Genomic DNA, 17,792 nt, shown 5'->3' with positions numbered 1-17,792 from the left:
TCACGTATTTTGCCGCCAACATCTGGACATGCTATGCTAGCTAACTAGTTTTCAAGTCACATTACATGCTTTTCATAACAATAGCAACTTAAGTATAAACCACCACAGTGCTGATTCATTAACAGATTTCAAATCAGTAATTGTTATTTTATACATTTAAAGAAGAGTAATACATTAGAAACAGTTTAGAGTTCTACTTAATATTTCTTTTGAATGAAACAAATATTGCTCCATTTTTACTTGAACGGGTTGTGACGTAGCATGAAACTTCGTTGATTAAACTAGATGACCAAGATGATAACCAGTGCAACTTCATTGTTTTTGAAAACTGGTAGCTTCCTTACCTTGCATTCCTCAGTTATGTATTTGCTCTCCCACAATCTCTATGTGCATGTCTGCTTCATACTGAATGAGTGAACATATTTAAGCCTGTGTGACCATCCCTGAAAGTTTCAGAGATTACCATTGAAAGTTAATGTCATGCCATTTTGCCAAAGGTCTGAGATTGGATATGGTCATTCAGGTAAGTTTATTATGTGCATTACAACCAATTCTGTTAGTAATGCAAGCATGCTCTTCCTTCTTAAAGAGAAATCCTCTGAAAACAATTTTGTTTTAAATTTAGCTTTTAGGAAGACTCTAAATTAGTAGGCTAGCTGAAATGGATAATGTTAACTTGAAAACAGGCTCATTTCAGATAAGGCTACATGCCCTCTGTTGTCCCCGGACCAGTTTGTATGTATTCACGCTTTTCTCTCTCTTTTTGGGGGGGGGGGGAGAGGGGGAGTAAAATAAAAGTCTCTCTCTCCTATTGCCGTGTAAAAGACACCACCCCCCTCCTTCCTTGCCTCCCAAAAGGAAACAAACTATTAACTGGCCAAAGTTAAAATGGACTATCCACGGAGTGCTACCAAATGCATAAAATAAACAAAGGCCTGAAGCAAGGTATAAAGAGAACTGAGATTTATCAGTAGCATTAGAAGATAAATCCTGAGTGCTTCATAAGAGAAAAATATTTTTCAAAAATTCAGCATAAAGTGATCTCACATTTGTGAAGCAGTTTTTATCCCAGAGTGGTTTACAAACAAACAAATTGAGATGAGGCAGAATAGCAATGCTTCATCCTTTCAGCAAAATGAAGCAACTATGCAACAAGGTAGAGCAAGTAGTACAGGAACCTTCAGCAACCTTAACAAGCTGTCAGCATAGTTTTAGGTTTCATCAAGATAAACAACTGTAGTTCTTTTGTAAAGATTGTTTTATTAAGGAGGTTCACAAAGGCAAAAAATTGCACCTCTCGAACCTACATACCTGGTTAGATTAATGTTTTCAAGATGCCAACTACAGATCACACACTGACAAACAATGGAAAAGATTTAAACAAACAAGAGCTCTCCATATGAGTGTCTACATTCATGAGATGTTTCTATAACAGAGGACTCTCCACAGAGAATTTTCTTTATAGAGTAAAAAACATCTTGTCTCTCATTTTCAACCTTTACAATGTTTGCAGAATATCAAGGGTACTCTCAATTATATCTCAGAGTACTTCACAAAGCCACCCTGAAAGGGGGAAAGAAAACAAAACAAAAACCCTCACTTTTGCTGGCCAAGTGAGCTCTAAGAATCTCAGTCCTGACAAGACGATAAAGACAGTCACTTATTTTAACATTTACTTTTGCGGGCTTGGTCCAGAATTTTTGAATGTGCGCACAGGAAATGCTCACAATTTGAGAAGCTGAAAAGCAAAAGTTATTTTGGGTTCCTCTGGCTACACAAAAGTATTTTTTCATTGGGGTCTAGACCAAAGAGCTGTGTGCCCAGGGAATGTGGGCCTGCTGACCAAAGGGGTGAGGATGAGGTAGGGCAAGAAAAGCCCTATTTACCCAGGTGATGGCTCCTGGATGAAGGGATCCTGTTGTGGTGAAGGATCTGGAAAGACTCGGTATTTACCTACCTCCCATGTTGTCTTGTGAGACATCAGGCCAAGCCCTGCTCCCTTTGAGAGTCTTTTTGGGGGAGTTTAAGAGAGGACTTGTGAACTACCATGCTGGTCCCAGAGATACTGAAAGCGCAGCTGAAGGTTGTCGGGTTCAAAGCCACTTCCACACCTGTTCAAACCTGGCTATGGCAGTTCCATCATGCAAGGCAACATACTATGCATGCATTGGGTGGGGGAGGGGAGTAGCCTTGATGCAATTTTCCAGCCCTGCATGGGAAAACCCTCACTGATTGGCTAGCTTTCCCCATCTTCTGTGGAAGTGCAGACAAGCAGGGCTACTTCAGGAGGCAGGCAAAGATCTCCGTTCCCCACCCCTCGGGAGCACAGAGATGTTTGATAGGAGACCAGGGGGCTGCATTCGACACCATCCTCACAGAAAGCCAGGGGGGGAGGGGGAAGAGAAAGAACCCGGAAGCTCTGATGCCTCCTCCTGTTGTGAATAATGGAGGAGTCTGCTCTTTGCTCCTCCCCAGGGAGAGAAGAATCCCTGGAAATCCATGCACTCCCTCCCCTTACTCCCCAAAGGGCTAGGAGAAAGGGGTGTACAGTTTTACTACTTTTTTCCAGTTTACGGCAGCTATTTTGCATTCATAGTTGGTATTTTCCTGACAAACATTTATATGATTATCTCCACCAAATGCAGAAAGGAAAGACGGAGCCTCCCAAAGTGCTCCTGAGCATTAAAGAACAAGGATCACAAGAACAAACAGGTTACAACCAGCAATGCAACATTCCTGTAGCTTAAATACCTTGATACGGCTTTTTAGACACACTTCACTGAATTAGGTCAATACTGCAATGTGTGACTAGTTATTCATATTCTGGGGTTTTAATGTGAGATTTTCCTAATGCACACAGATATAAGCCTAATTTTCAAATAGGTCTAACCCCTCACTCACCCTCTTCAACTGCAGCTCTGAGAAACAAACATGCAAGGGCATAATCCTGCCCCCAATACTTATCTTAGTTCTCACTGGAGTTCTGCATACAGCCCAGCACAGGACTTAAAATTCAGCACAGTCTAAGCATGTGTTTTAGTCCCACTGCAGTCAACAGGACTTACTCTATTCAGAATTTTATACTGCCATCACTTGAATGCTTCCAGAAGTCCAGTAAGCAACACAACTAGCATTTTGTCCTGTGTGATTCTCCCGTCTTTTCCTCCCAGGGAAAGGGAGGGGGTGCGGGCTTAAAAAGCATGTGTACTTGTGTCTTGCCAAATTGGGGCCAATAGGAGAACAGCAGAACCTTAGTTACGAACACCTCAGGAATGGAGGTTGTTTGTAACACTGAAATGTTTGTAACACTGAACAAAATGTTATAAACTTTTGAAAGAAAAACCATAAGTGAACAGTTACTTAGTAACGATTCAAAGCTGTATTATGCAGAAGAAAAATGCTGCTTTTAACTATTTTAATTTAAATGAAACAAGCACAGAAACAGTTTCCTTACCTTGTCTCAAATCTTCTCTAAAAAATTTTCCCTTTATTTTTTTAATAGTTTAACACAGTACTATACTTGCATTTTTGGGGGGGTGGGGGTCGTCTTTGTGCTGCCTGATTGCATACCTCTGGTTCCAAATAAGGTGTGTGGTTGACCAGTCGTAACTCACTTGGGATGCGGAAAACCTGTTTTCAAATCTCTCCTACCTGATTTGGTAGGCCTATCTCCAGGAGAGGGTCAAGGCTGAGAATCCCAAGTGGAGACAGGCACCTAACATGCAGATCAATGTGAGTTAGCCACTTAAGTCCTTTTGTGGATCTGGACCCGAAGCCCTGCCTCTTTCCTCTGCATTTAACTTAGGCAGCTCCCCACTCAGCTTGTGGGCTTCTGAGAATCCCTTCCTTATGTGCCTGACTCTCCCCATGCATTGTATAGGGAGCTGGGTACCTAACCCAGGGCTGCCCAGGAGTTCCTACATTCTCTTTGTGAATCTATCCCTACATGTCAAAATAATGGTTCTAAACATTTATTTAAAAAAAAAAAAGTTACTCCGTGTTTCCACTATCCACCTTCACAATTAAAGTACTATGGAGCCTTCCACACTTGAAGAAATGTTAGTATTTGTTAGTGATGCATAATTAGAAATACAAAGAGTGCAGCAGTCTAACACCTATACATAACGGCTTTACATAAGTTTGATCTGAATGGTATTGTAAGGAGATAAATCAGGGATGGGCAAACTTTCTGGCCTAAGAGCCACATCTGGGTGGGGAAATTGTATGCAGGGCCATGAATGTAGGGCTAGGGCAGGGGGGTTGGGGTGCAGGAGGAAGTGCTGGATGTGGGAGGGGGTGCAGAGTGCAGGAGGGGGCTCTGGGCAGGATGCAGGAGGGGTTGAGGGTGCAGGCTCCAGCCTGACACCGCTTACCTTGAGCAGCTCCAGGGTGGCAGTGGCACGCAGCAGGGCTAAGGCAGGCTCCCTGCCTGCCCTGGCTGGAAGTGGCCAGCACATCCAGCAGTGGCTCCTGGGGGTGGGTTGGAGCAGGAGGCTCCGCCACACCCTGCCCTCACCTGCGGGTACCACATCCGAAGCTCCCATTGGCTGCGGTTCCCCACCAATGGGAGCTGCGGGTGAGGGGCAGTGGCTGCAGGCGAGGGCAGCGCATGGAGTCCTCTGCTCTCCCTCCCCCTGGGGCCGCGGTGCCAGCTACTTCCAGGAGTGGTGCAGGCCAAGGCAGGCAGGGAGCCTGCCTTAGCCCTGCTGCACCACAGGGTTGGCGATCCCGCAGGCCAGACTGAAAACCCTGATGGGCCGGATCTGGCCCACAGGCCATAGTTTGCCCTCCCCTGAGATAAATGAACTGACATCAGTGTCACAGGTCAGAATTAAGTTGACCTGATGAATCGTGTGAAAGTTGTGTCCTCAAATTTACCTGTAAAACCTGCAGACTCACTTTGTTTACCTTGCTTTATTTAAGTGTTCATGAATAGACCAATATACAAGTACATACACTGCTTACATTTCAACCCATTATTGTTACTGCACAGCAGCAAGAATACACGTAGTCCTTTTTTTTTTTCCCTAATATTTATTTTTTTTCACCTGCAAACTGTAGCAAAACATGATCAGCTTTATTAGGCAGACAGGTATCCCTCTACATTATAGAGAGTGTAGGCATGTATAAATAGAAGAGCTCTTTCGGAATGGAAAACATTTTGGAGAATGAACAAAACCTCCAATTTGACTTCATGACTTCCAATAGCAACGGTTAAAATGATGTAGGTAATTCATTCCAAGAGATACAACAGCACCTCAAAGTGGCTGATCTATTTCCCCAGTAACATTTTTCACATAACAATGTGTTAAAGTTACAAATACTGATATGCACAAATAGCTATTTTCTAAGAAAAAAATATGTACAGTACTGCAGCATAATGAATGTGGTATCTGCAATTACTTATTAGCCAATTTTAATATACATGATACCGCTACTTTTCTCCTGCCAATTCACAGGTTAAGGATGTTACCACAGCCCTCCGTTTTGCACATAGTATCTGGTGGTTTTAATACACAATGCAGGTTTGTTTGTTTTTTTATTAAAGACTTCTCTTGTGTTTAAAGCTAAGATCAGTGAAACAAGACAACAGTGCAAGAGGCGCAGAGATGTTATGTGACCAAATAAGAGTTCTTTTGGGTAAAGTGTCTATAAGGCTATAAGAAAGGATTGGTTGATGAGCTTCCTGTGGGAAACTGTCCTGTTGGTGCACCAGCCTGAAAAACAGAGAAAGGTAAAAAAACCGAAATCAAATGTACGAACTGTTTTTGCACATGACAAACCCTAAACAAGTACTGTGTCTGAATGGGATAAAAAAAAAAAAAAAAAAACGAAAGCCTGTTACTACCTTGGTAAGAAAGATTTCCTTTTTATATTATAGCTTAATACTAGGGTTGTCAAGCGATTAAAAAAATTAATCGTGATTAATCGCACTGTTAAACAATAATAGAATACCATTATTTAAATATTTTTGGATGTTCTCTACATTTTCAAATATATTGATTTCAATTACAACACAGAATACAAACTGTACAGTGCTCACTAGTTTTTATCATAAATATTTGCACTGTAAAAAAATAGTATTTTTCAATTCACCTAATACAAGTACTGTAATGCAATCTCTTTATAATGAAAGTTGAACTTACAAATGTAGAATTACGTACAAAAAGTAACTGCACTCAAAAAACAAAACAATATAAAACTTTAGAACCTACAAGTCCCCTCAGTCCTACTTCAGCCAATCGCTCAGACAAAGAAGTTTGGTTACAATTTGCAGGTGTTAATGCTGACCACGTCTTGTTTACAATGTCACCTGAAAATGAGAACAGGCATTCGCATGGCACTGTTGTAGCTGCATCGCAAGATATTCACGTGCCAGATGCGCTAAAGATTCATATGTCCCTTCCTGCTTCAGCCACCATTCCAGAATACATGCCTTCATGCTGATAAGTTCTGCTCGTTAACGATCCAAAGCAGAGCGGACCAACGCATGTTCATTTTCATCATTTGAGTCAGATGCCACCAGCAGAAGGTTGATTTTCTTCTTTGGTGGATCGGGTTCTGTAGTTTCCGCATCGGAGTGTTGCTCTTTTAAGACATCTGAAAACATTCTCCACACCTTGTCACTCTCAGATTTTTTGAAGGGATTTCAGATTCTTAAACTTTGAGTCGAGTGCTGTAGCTATTTTTAGATATCTCACATTGGTTTCTTCTTTGCGTTTTGTCAAATCTGCTGTGAAAGCGTTCTTAAAACAAACATGTGCTGGGTCATCATCTGAGACAGCTATAACATGAAATATATGGCAAAATGTGGGTAACAGAACAGGAGACATACAATTCTCCCCCATGGAGTTCAGTCACAAATTTAATTAACGCATTATTTTTTTAACAAGCTTCAGCAGCATGTCCTCTGGAATGGTGTCCAAAGCATGAAGGGGCATATGAATGTTTAGCATATCTGGCACGTAAATACCTTGCAATGCCGGCTTAAAAAAGTGCCATGCGAACGGCTGTTCTCACTTTCAGGTGACATTGTAAATAAGAAGCAGTCAGCAGTATCTCCTGTAAATGTCAACACACTTGTTTGTCTTAGCAATTGGCTGAACAAGAAGTAGGACTGAGTAGACTTGTAGGCTCTAAAGTTTTACGTTGTTTTGTTTTTGAGTGCAGTTATGTAACAAAAAAAATCCACATTTGTAAGTTACACTTTCATGATAAGGAGATGAGGTGAATTGAAAAATACTATTTCTTTTATCATTTTTACATTGCAAATATTTGTAATAAAAAATAATATAAAGTGAGCACTGTGCACTTAGTATCCTGTGTTGTAATAGAAATAAATATATTTGAAAATGTAGAAACACATCCAAAAATATTTAATACATTTCAATTGGTATTCTATTGTTTAACAGTGCAATTCAATCGCAATTAATTTTTTTAATCGTAGTTAATTTTTTTGAGTTAATCACATAAGTTAACTGCGATTAATCAACAACCCTATTTAATACCTTATATATTGTTGTGCTTTTTGGTGGTTCATTCTAAAATACAGTAACTTCTCACTTAACGTCCTCCCCGTTAACGTTGTTTCATTGTTACATTGCTGATCAATTAGGGAACATGCTCATTTAAAGTTGTGCAATGCTCCCTTATAACATTGTTTGGCAGCCACCTGCTTTGTCCACTGCTTGCAGAAAGAGCAGCTCATTGGAGCTAGCTGGTGGGGGCTTGGAACCAGGGGGGACTGGCGGCCCCCCCCCCCCCCCATCAGCTCCCTGCTCCTTTAAGTTCCCTGTGCGGCAACCGCACAGCAGGCTGTCAATTGCCGGGCAGTTCAGCGGTCCCTCCCCCCACTGCCATGTGCTGCTCCTGCCCTCTGCCTTGGAGCTGCTCCCGGGAGCCTCCTGCTTGCTTTACACAGGGTGGGAAGGGAAAGAGTGGTGCTAATGTCAGGGTGTCCCCCTCCTACCGTTCCTGTACCCAATCTTCATAGAGCAGGGGGGGAAAACGACAGGGCTCAGGACAGAGGGAGCTTGCTGGCAGCAGCAGCTGCTGTTTCAACTTGATGATCTACTTAAAAAGGCAATGTACTTAGAATGAGGTCAGTGTACTTAAAGGGGCAATGCACATCTCTCTCACACAGTCTCTCTCTGCCATGCTGTGACTCCTCTCTCCATTCCTGCTGCCTTGCAGAGTATGATGCTATATTAACAACGTGTTAACCTTTGAGGGCTCAGCTGAGTGCTAGTTCATCATTTAGCAGTAAGGCATTCCCTGAGAAATAGCCCACCCTCTGACTTCACCACCTCAACCAAGCTTCACAATCATCACTGCCATTTAGCTTAAAGTAGCATTTTTCAGGAACATAACTACAACATTAAACGAGGTGTTACTGTACACCCCAATAAGATCATTGTACATAAATACCTCGGTCTGATTTTGAACAGCCTTATCAATGTCATGTCATCTGAATACTGAATTGCATCTAGGAGATCACATGCTGCCTTCCCTAAGTTAAAACAAAATCAAGCTGCATGCGTATCTAAATTAAGTGTATTGTAGATTACATCTCTTTTTGGACCTGTAAGATTTACTATTACTGTGTAATAGTTCTCACTTACCATAAAAGGATTACTAGATACTCCAACAGCAGCAACTTGTCCAAAGGGGGTTACTACAGGCTTTGCCTGTCCAAATGCAGCAAAACCTGCACCTTGTCAAGATAAAAGATGTTAGAAGTAGCTTCATACTGGTGGCCAAGCCTTTAAAGACAGAAGACTATTCCCTATAAGCCCACTCCCACCACAGTGACGCAAGTTAAACCTTTTAGGGCACTGGTAATTTGTCCATCAAGGCAGCAGGACTGGGTCAAATCCGGTCCATAATTTAGCCTCTCTAAATATGCATTTATGCAAAACTTCAAAACAAATTAAAAAAAAAAAACTATGAATTTTCTTTCAATTCCTATGGAAATATGTTTTTAGAAGAATTCCCATGACTGTTTCTAAGCCAAAACGCTACGATGTTGTTCTAGTACATGACACTTTAGTAAGTTTCTAATCAATTTAACGTAATCAGAGTGAACATGGAAGTGAAACAATTTATCATCATCATCTAAGGTAAGTAAAATGCCAAACACACTAACAATACAAGTTCAAATTAAAATTTTCAGCTGTAAAAATTACTTAGAACTATTGAGATTCAAAAAATTAAAGCTTTGTAAACCCTTAAAACTCTTGTCAATACAACAAAAATATACAAATGAAATATGTTTAAAACAAATCATAACTGTTTTCACGATTCATGTTAGTCCACTTGTAACAAACCTAATTCAAAAGTCTTAAATCACTGGGTTTTAACTCAAATAAGTTCTCAAGCAGCAATTTTCTTATTTTGCCTATCTGTAAATTTCTAGCGTTGATTGAAATCTCTGTTCGGTTTGTGTACACACAGTGAAAACAATGTTTATCAACATTTACCAATAAAAACTTAATCCTTCCAAGCCTAGCTATAAGCCAGGCCTATTAATGGTTTTCCAGGAAGAAATCAGGCCAAATCATTGTGATTTTCTACTACACATTTCGTACAAGGTAACAGCACAGTAAATTACAGCATCTTTTTAAGTGTTCAGAATCCAAATACTCTGCCTCCCTAAAGCAGATACCAACAAATATTATTGAACCAATACCACCAGAGATACAGCTTTATAATATTAGTTACAGTTACAAGTGCATTAATCGGTGTTAATATAAAAAGTTAAATAGGAAAACAAAGTGGCTACTTTTGTGTTACAGAAAAAAGGAAGCAAGAGTTGGGTGGTTATTTCTAAAGGTTCCAAAGTCATTCCTTCCTGATTATATTCCAGTGCACAGTTTTCTTTTTGGACCTTTTCCTGCATGTAAAAATTAATAAAAAAATAATTTAGGCTATTTTCTTTGATTCTCTCTAGCCCTCTCCCCTTTTTAAGGTTTGAGGAAAATATGTTATAATAGGTTCCAGACACATACAGGAGTGAAAAACAGTCTTCTTCCCTGCACAAAAGTTTCAGTAAAAAAATCCAACTAAAAAGTCTCACTGTCATTTTGTTTCAGAGATAGAGATCATAGTTATAGCAATAAAACTGGACACATTTGACAAAGATTATACCATGCTATAAAAGACAATGCCGAAACCAAGTTCTTTGGTCATGCAATTATATACAGTTGCAAGATCATCCCAAAAGATCCAAGATAAGGAAAATGTACATTAGAAGTTAAGTATCATCTTGGATTGCTAAAAGGTAGTTAGAGTATTTCATAGGCCTGGTCTACACTACGAGTTTAGGTCGAATTTAGCAGCGTTAAATCTAATTAAGTCTGGACACGTCCACATGACAAAGCCCTTTTTTTCTACTTAAAGGGCCCTTTAAACCTGTTTCTTTACTCCACCGCCGAAGGGATTAGCGCTGAAATCGGCCTTTGTGGGTCGGATTTGGGGTAGTGTGGACGGAATTCGACATTATTGGCCTCCGGGAGCTATCCCACAGTGCTTCATTGTGACCGCTCTGGGCAGCGCTCTCAACTCAGATGCACTGACCAGGTAGACAGGAAAAGCCCCGCGAACTTTTGAATTTCATTTTCTGTTTGCCCAGCATGGAGAGCACAGGTGACCACGCAGAGCTCATCAGCACAGGTAACCATGATGGAGTCCCAGGATCGCAAAAGAGCTCCAACATGGACCGAACGGGAGGTACGGGATCTGCTCGCCATATGGGGAGACGAATCAGTGCTAGCTGAACTCCGTAGCAGTAAACGAAATGGCAAAATATTAGAAAAAGTCTCCAAGGCCATGAAGGACAGAAGCCATAACAGAGACGCACAGCAGTGCCACGTGAAAATTAAGGAGCTAAGGCAAGCCTACCACAAAGCCAGAGAGGCAAACGGAAGGTCCGGGGCAGAGCCGCAAACATGCCGCTTCTACGCGGAGCTGCATGCCATGCTAGGGGGTGCAGCCACCACTACCCCAACCATGTGCTTTGACTCCATCAATGGAGAATCACACAACAGGGAAGCGGGTTCAGGGTATGAGGAAGATGATGATGAGGAGGACAATGAAGATAGCTCACAACAAGGAAGCGGAGAAACTGGTTTCCCCAACAGCCATGATATGTTTATCACCCTGGACCTGGAACCAGTAACCCCTGAACTCACCCAAGGCGTGTTCCCAGACCCTGAGGGCACAAAAGGGACCTCTGGTGAGTGTACCTTTGTAAATATTACACATGGTTTAAAAGCAAGTGTGTTTAATGATTAATTTGCCATGGCAATTGCGGCCAGTACAACTACTGGAAAAGTCTGTTAACGTGTATGGGGATGGAGCGGAAATCCTCCAGGGACATCTCCAGAAAGCTCTCCTTCATGTACTCCCAAAGCCTTTTGCAAAAGGTTTCTGGGGAGGGCTGCCTTATCCCGTCCGCCATGGTAGGACACTTTACCACACCAGGCCAGTAGCACGTAGTCTGGAATCATTGCATAACAAAAAATGGCGGCGTATGGTCCCGGTGTTTGCTGGCATGCAGACAACATCCATTCCTTCTCTCTCTGTTATCCTCAGGAGAGTGATATCATTCACGGTCACCTGGTTGAAATGGGGTGATTTTTATTAAGGGGACATTCAGAGGTGCCCGTTCCTGCTCGGCTGAACAGAAATGTTCCCCGCTGTTAGCCATGCGGTGGGGGAAGGGGTGAAGTGATCATCCCAGAGAATTGGGGTGTGTGTGGGGGGGGGGGGGGGAGCGAGAGGGTAGTTGGGTTTGTGCTACACGTTAACCCGGAAACCACAGCCCCTCCTTTTACATTGCAAACCCATTTTAAATGGCCAATCCAATGGGTGCTTGGTATGGGAAATGAGGACGCTGCTGTTTGAAACCATTCCCACATGTTATGAAGGTTAAAAAAGCCAAAAGACTGTGGCTTACCATGGCTGCCTGCAAGTCAAAATCTGTTGCCTGGCACTGCGTGAGTGATCTCTCACACCAAACCGGCAGGCCCTCAATAGAAGAGGAAAAATGCGACCTTGTAACGAAAGCACATGTGCTGTGTAATGTGAACAGCAAAATTTAATGTGAAAGAGTGTACCCATTGTTCTCTAAAATGTGTCTTTTTTAAACACCTCCCCCTTCACCACCACCAGCTGCAAATGTTTCTCCTTCACAGAGGCTAGTGAAGATTAGAAGGAGATAACGGCGGACTCGGGATGATATGTTCTCCGAGCTCCAGATGTCCTCCCACGCTGAAAGAGCACAGCAGAATGCGTGGAGACAGTCAATGTCAGAGTGCAAAAAAGCACAATATGAACGAGAGGAGAGGTGGCGGGCTGAAGAGAGCAAGTGGCGGTCTGAAGAGGATAGGTGGCCTCAGCTTGCTGACAGAAGGCAAGAGTCGATGCTCCGGCTGCTAGAGCATCAAACTGAAATGCTCCAGCGTATGGTTGAGCAGCAGGAAAGGCAGCAGGAGCAGAGACCGCCGCTACAGCCCCTGTGTAACCAACAGCCCTCCTCCCCAAGTTACATTGCCTCCTCACCTAGATGCCCAAAAATGCGGTTGGGGAGCCTCCGGCCACCCAGCCACTCCACCCCAGATGATTGCCCAAGCATCAGAAGGCTGGCCTTCAATAAGTGTTAAAGTTTTAAAGTTTTAAACTGCAGTGTGTCCTTTTCCTTCCCTCTTCCCCCACCCCTCCCGGGCTACCTTGGCAGTTATCCCCCTAGTTGTGTGATGAATTAATAAAGAATGCATGAATGTGAAGTAACAATGACTTTATTGCCTCTGCAAGCGGTGATCAAAGGGGGGAGGGGAGGGTGGTTAGTTTACAGAGAATTAGAGTGAACGGGGGGTGGGGGGGGAGGGTTCATCAAGGAGAAAAAACAGAAGTTTCATACCGTAGCCTGGCCAGTCACAAAACTGGTTTTCAAAGCTTCTCTGATGCGCACTGCGCCCTGCTGTACTCTTCTAACCGCCCTGGTGTCTGGCTGCGCGTAATCAGCGGCCAGGCGAGTTGCCTCAACCTCCCACCCCGCCATAAATGTTTCCACCTTACTCTCACAGATCCTGTGGAGCGCACAGCAAGCAGCAATAACAATTGGAATATTGGCTTCGCTGAGGTCTATCCGAGTCAGTAAACTGCGCCAGCGCGCTTTTAAACGTCCAAATGCACATTCCACCACCATTCGGCAAGTGCTCAGCCTATAGTTGAACAGGTCCTGACTACTGTCCAGGCTGCCTGTGTACGGCTTCATAAGCCATGGCATTAAGGGGTAGGCTGGGTCCCCACGGAGAACGACAGGCATTTCAACATCCCCAACACTTATTTTATGGTCCGGGAAGAAAGTCCCTTCCTCCAGCTTTTGAAACAGACCAGAGTTCCTGAAGACACGAGCATCACGTACCTTTCCCGGCCATCCCACGTTGATGTTAGTGAAATGTCCCTTGTGATCCACCAGGGCTTGCAGCGGCATTGAAAAGTACCCCTTGAGGTTTATGTACTTCGTGGCTTGGTGCTCCGGTGCCAAGATAGGGATATGGGTTCCATCTATCGCCCCACCACAGTTTGGGAATCCCATTGCACTAAAGCCATCCACTATGACCTGCATGTTTCTCAGAGTCACTACCTTTGATAGCAGCAGCTCAGCGATTGCTTTGGCTACTTGCATCACAGCAGCCCCCACAGTAGATTTGCCCACTCCAAATTGATTCCCAACTGACCGGTAGCTGTCTGGCATTGCAAGCTTCCAGAGGGCTATCGCCACTCGCTTCTCAACTGTGAGGGCTGCTCTCATCCTGGTATTCTGGCGCTTCAGGGCAGGGGAAAGCAAGTCACAAAGTTCCATGAAAGTGCCCTTATGCATGCGAAAGTTTCGCAGCCACTGGGAATCGTCCCACACCTGCAACACGATGCAGTCCCACCAGTCTGTGCTTGTTTCCCGGGCCCAGAATCGGCGTTCCACGGCATGAATCTGCCCCGGTAACACCATGATTTGCACATTGCTGGGGCCCGTACTTTGTGAGAGGTCTATGTCCATGTCAATTTCCTCATCACTCTTGTCGCCGCGCTTCAAATCACTGCAATCGCCTCCTCGCCTGGTTTTGCTTTGGCATGTTCTGGCTCTGCATATAATCCAGGACAATGCGCGTGGTGTTCATAATCGCTGCGGTGATCTGAGCGGGCTCCATGATCACAGTGCTATGGCATCTGGGCTGAAAAAAGGCACGAAACTATTGTCTGACGGAGGGATGGAGGGGCGAGTGATGACATGGCTTACATGTATCAGGGGGTAGCCGTGTTAGTCTGTATCTACAAAAACAACAAGGAGTCTAGTGGCACCTTAAAGACTAACAGATTTATTTGGGCATAAGCTTTCGTAGGTAAAAACCTCACTTCTTCGGATGACATGGCTTACAGGGAATTAAAATCAACAAAGGTGGCTGTGCATCAGGGAGAAACACAAACAACTGTCACACAGAATGGCCCCCCCCAAAGATTGAACTCAAAACCCTGGCTTTAGCAGGCCGTTGATTTCACGGAGGGAGGGGAAAGCAAATGAATACAGAACAAATCTGGTCCATCTATTTTTTAGATCTTAGGCTGGCAGCAGACAGTGCAGCATGACTGATAGCCATTGGCATCTTCTGGGTGCTTGGCAGAAGATGCTGTACTACGACTGCTAGCCATCATCGTCAAGACGGTTCAATAGGACTGCCGGCAGGACTGAGTCTCCAGGAGACAAAACATGTCTGCCCAGGTGCCTCTGACCGAACTCACTGACGAGTATGACGATGACGGATACCAGTCATAATACACCATCCACTGCCAAAAAGCAAGAAGCTGCTGCTGTATAGCAATGCAGCCCCACGTCTGCCAGCACCCAGATAGCCGATGACGGCTACCAGTCTTACTTCACCGTCTACTGCCAAAAGGCAGACTGGTAGCCGTCATCGGCTATCTGGGTGCTGGCAGACATGGTACTGCATTGCTACACAGCAGCAGCTAATTGCCTTTTGGCAGTAGACGGTGAAGTAAATTAGCTGCTGCTGTGTAGGAATGCAGTATCATGTCTGCCGGCACCCAGAGGATATATGGTGACTGAGCTGAGCTGAGGGAGCTCCATGCTTGACGTGGTATGTTGTCTGCACAGGTAACCCAGGTAAAAAGGTGCTAATCGATTGTCTGCCGTTGCTCTGACTGAGCGAGAGGAGCCTGACGACATGTACCCAGAACCCCCCGCGACACTGTTTTTGCATCATCAGGCATTGGGATCTCAACCCAGAATTCCAATGGGCGGCGGAAACTGCGGGAACTGTGGGATAGCTACCCACAGTGCAAGGCTCCGGAAGTCAATGCTATCCTCGGTACTGTGGATGCAGTCCGCCGACTTATGCGCTTAGAGCATTTTATGTGGGGACACACACAATCGACTGTATAAAACCGATTTCTATAAAACCAGCTTCTATAAATTCAACCTAATTTCGTAGTGTAGACATACCTATAGTCAGTTTTTTTGCTAGTAACAACGTACCACAACTGACACAAAAATTAAGATCTACTCCTCTCACGCCTGCCCCTTACATGCAAGAAATTTCCTTTATATAGTCCCACTTGCTTAACCAAGATTTCAGGTATGTATGGACTTACCATTTGGTTGCTGAGCAAAAGCAGTCTGTTGTGGGAAAGCTCCCTGGGTTGGGAAGGCAGGCTGCTGGAAATTGCCACTGAAGCTAGTAGGAAGACTGTAGGATGCAGGAGTTCCAAATCCTGCAGGCATGCTCATGGATGCTGTGCCAAATGTTGCCGCTGGCAAGGGAAGTAGCATTCAATTTACAAGTAATTTCTTATACAAAATTTACTACCATGCCACTCTAAAAAGAATCTTACTAGCTTCGTAATACACACTCAACTGCCAGTGGATGGATTAGTCTCCGCTTCCAGTAACACTAAATTAATTTGCTCACTAGAAATTAAATAAAATACATGCAAGATAAAAAATGTTAAGCTAAATTGCAAGTAGAACACTGTCAAGTTGGCTAGGTCCAACTTTTCTGATTACATTAGTATCTGTAAAGTCCATGGAATTCTTTTCCATGTTTTACTTCTACTCAAGTGCCTCCAAAAGTTATTTCTGGTAAAGAGTTCATGTGGAGGCCAGTACTAACAGGCAACACCAAAAAACCAGCCTGTATGTTCAATGGAAGAAAATGTTAAGTCTGAAAAAATTACAGTTTATAATTTCCAAGGTGAAATTATAAACAATGAAAAAGTTGTAAAATCAATCTTCCGTGTTTTTAAAATAACTTCCTACCATGCACAGACTTGTATACAAAATTCCTAGCACAGAATTCCTTAGTTTAAGATTGAGATAGTGCTTTAAAAAAAAAATCTCATCTGCCTCACTGTTACTGAACATTCCAGGTAGAACAAACCTGCGGTATTTATTCACCCCAGGCATGTCTTCAAAGAAATGTTGATTAAGTGCAGCACAGTATGACTAGCAACAAAACCATTATTAAATCCTTCGGGGTTTACTGCGATTAATATTAAACAGCACACAAAGCTTTTTGGTATGAACATAAATGTTAGGCATTTCTGCAGCATTTTTGCTCTAATTCAGCATTAAGTGTAACCATTCTTTTAATGTGTTACAAATTTTAATTTGACTTTCTTTGGTATAAAATTTGCACAAATTGAATTCCAAATCAACATATTTGATTAACTGAAAGGTAAACTATTGTCAGGAAAGGAATGGTGAGAGTTTATATATTTAAGTAACCATTAAAACGAAATAAGACAAAGTATGGGATATAAAGTAAACAGATAATTGATACAGTACATACAAAGAATGCATTGACATTACTTTCACAAATTACCATCAACAGAAGAGGCTATTTAATAATGAACAGCTTGACAAAACAGCAAACCCAAACACACTGACAAATTGTGCAATGGTTTGGGATATCCAAAAGGTATAAAACTTACTATAAGCAAGCATCAAAGAATTTGCTCAAATAAGTTGTAAGCGTCTACTAACGTGACCATGGAGGTAAGCAATAATTACTTAATTGCTTGATGCAAATAAAAAAATTATAATAAGACAAAGATAATTTTTTCCAAGTGCCACACATCCATGCTCACTCCATTTTAAAATATGGAAAACAGCCTACTCAAAATTTACATGCAGAAAACCAGGAAGCTGGCAATAAGCTTTCACAAGCAAGTAAACAATTAGCCACACGAAACTCAGATATCAAATGTGGCCACCTACCAAAATGAGCCTGAGGAAATATGTGAGAGTGCATTGCTCCCGAGAGGCCTTATGGAAAGCCACAAAAAGACCAATGTCAAATATTTATAGATTTCCGAACAGTCATTTTTATACAACTATTTTACGTGACAAAAAGTGCAGTGATTAAGAGCTTTTTTAAAACTTGTACAAAATTTTCTAACAACTAAACTTTGGGATTTATCAAGTGTACTGCAGACCAATTGGTAAATTATAGGTGTTACCTGAAATAATTATGCTAAAGTCAAAGGCTTTTTTCTAAAATACACTATCAAGTTTATACCAAACCCATTTACACTGCACGCAAGATGCAAACATAGCATAAAGCTAAATTATAAGCAATTACACTTATCAAGTTTGCAGAAAGGAACTTGAGACAGGAAATATTAATTACAATATCCTATCAGATACTTAACTGAAGTACAGTAAAACTTGTTGATGCCCAAACACTGTCAAAGGACAGCATGTTTTTGGAAGTAAG

The 17,792-nt window shown here is 42.6% G+C and overlaps 1 protein-coding gene across 22 annotated transcripts in view; it reads right to left on the bottom strand.

Moving 5' to 3' along the window:
• Window positions 1-4,899: 4,899 nt before the first annotated feature.
• The window catches only part of AGFG1 (ArfGAP with FG repeats 1), a 78,993-nt gene continuing 66,100 nt past the window's right edge, over window positions 4,900-17,792 (bottom strand). For 12 of the 22 annotated variants that reach the window (XM_034781286.1, XM_034781296.1, XM_034781294.1 and 9 more), the window contains 4 exons: window positions 17,294-17,341; window positions 15,670-15,828; window positions 8,622-8,713; window positions 4,900-5,717 (listed from right to left, as the gene is read on the bottom strand). In XM_034781286.1, the coding sequence (XP_034637177.1) occupies window positions 5,658-5,717; window positions 8,622-8,713; window positions 15,670-15,828; window positions 17,294-17,341 (359 nt within the window). In that variant the 3' untranslated portion in view covers window positions 4,900-5,657. Of the gene's footprint in view, window positions 5,718-8,427; window positions 8,510-8,621; window positions 8,714-9,194; window positions 9,893-14,174; window positions 14,235-15,669; window positions 15,829-17,293; window positions 17,342-17,792 lie in introns of those variants that run through there. The other 10 variants (XM_034781289.1, XM_034781288.1, XM_034781303.1 and 7 more) reach the window with 6 other exon arrangements.

Source organism: Trachemys scripta, chromosome 9 (assembly GCF_013100865.1).
Source record: "Trachemys scripta elegans isolate TJP31775 chromosome 9, CAS_Tse_1.0, whole genome shotgun sequence".
Lineage (NCBI taxonomy): Eukaryota > Metazoa > Chordata > Testudines > Emydidae > Trachemys > Trachemys scripta.
The sequence above is the reverse complement of the archived record's forward strand: the minus strand, read 5'-3'. Positions and strand labels throughout refer to the sequence as shown.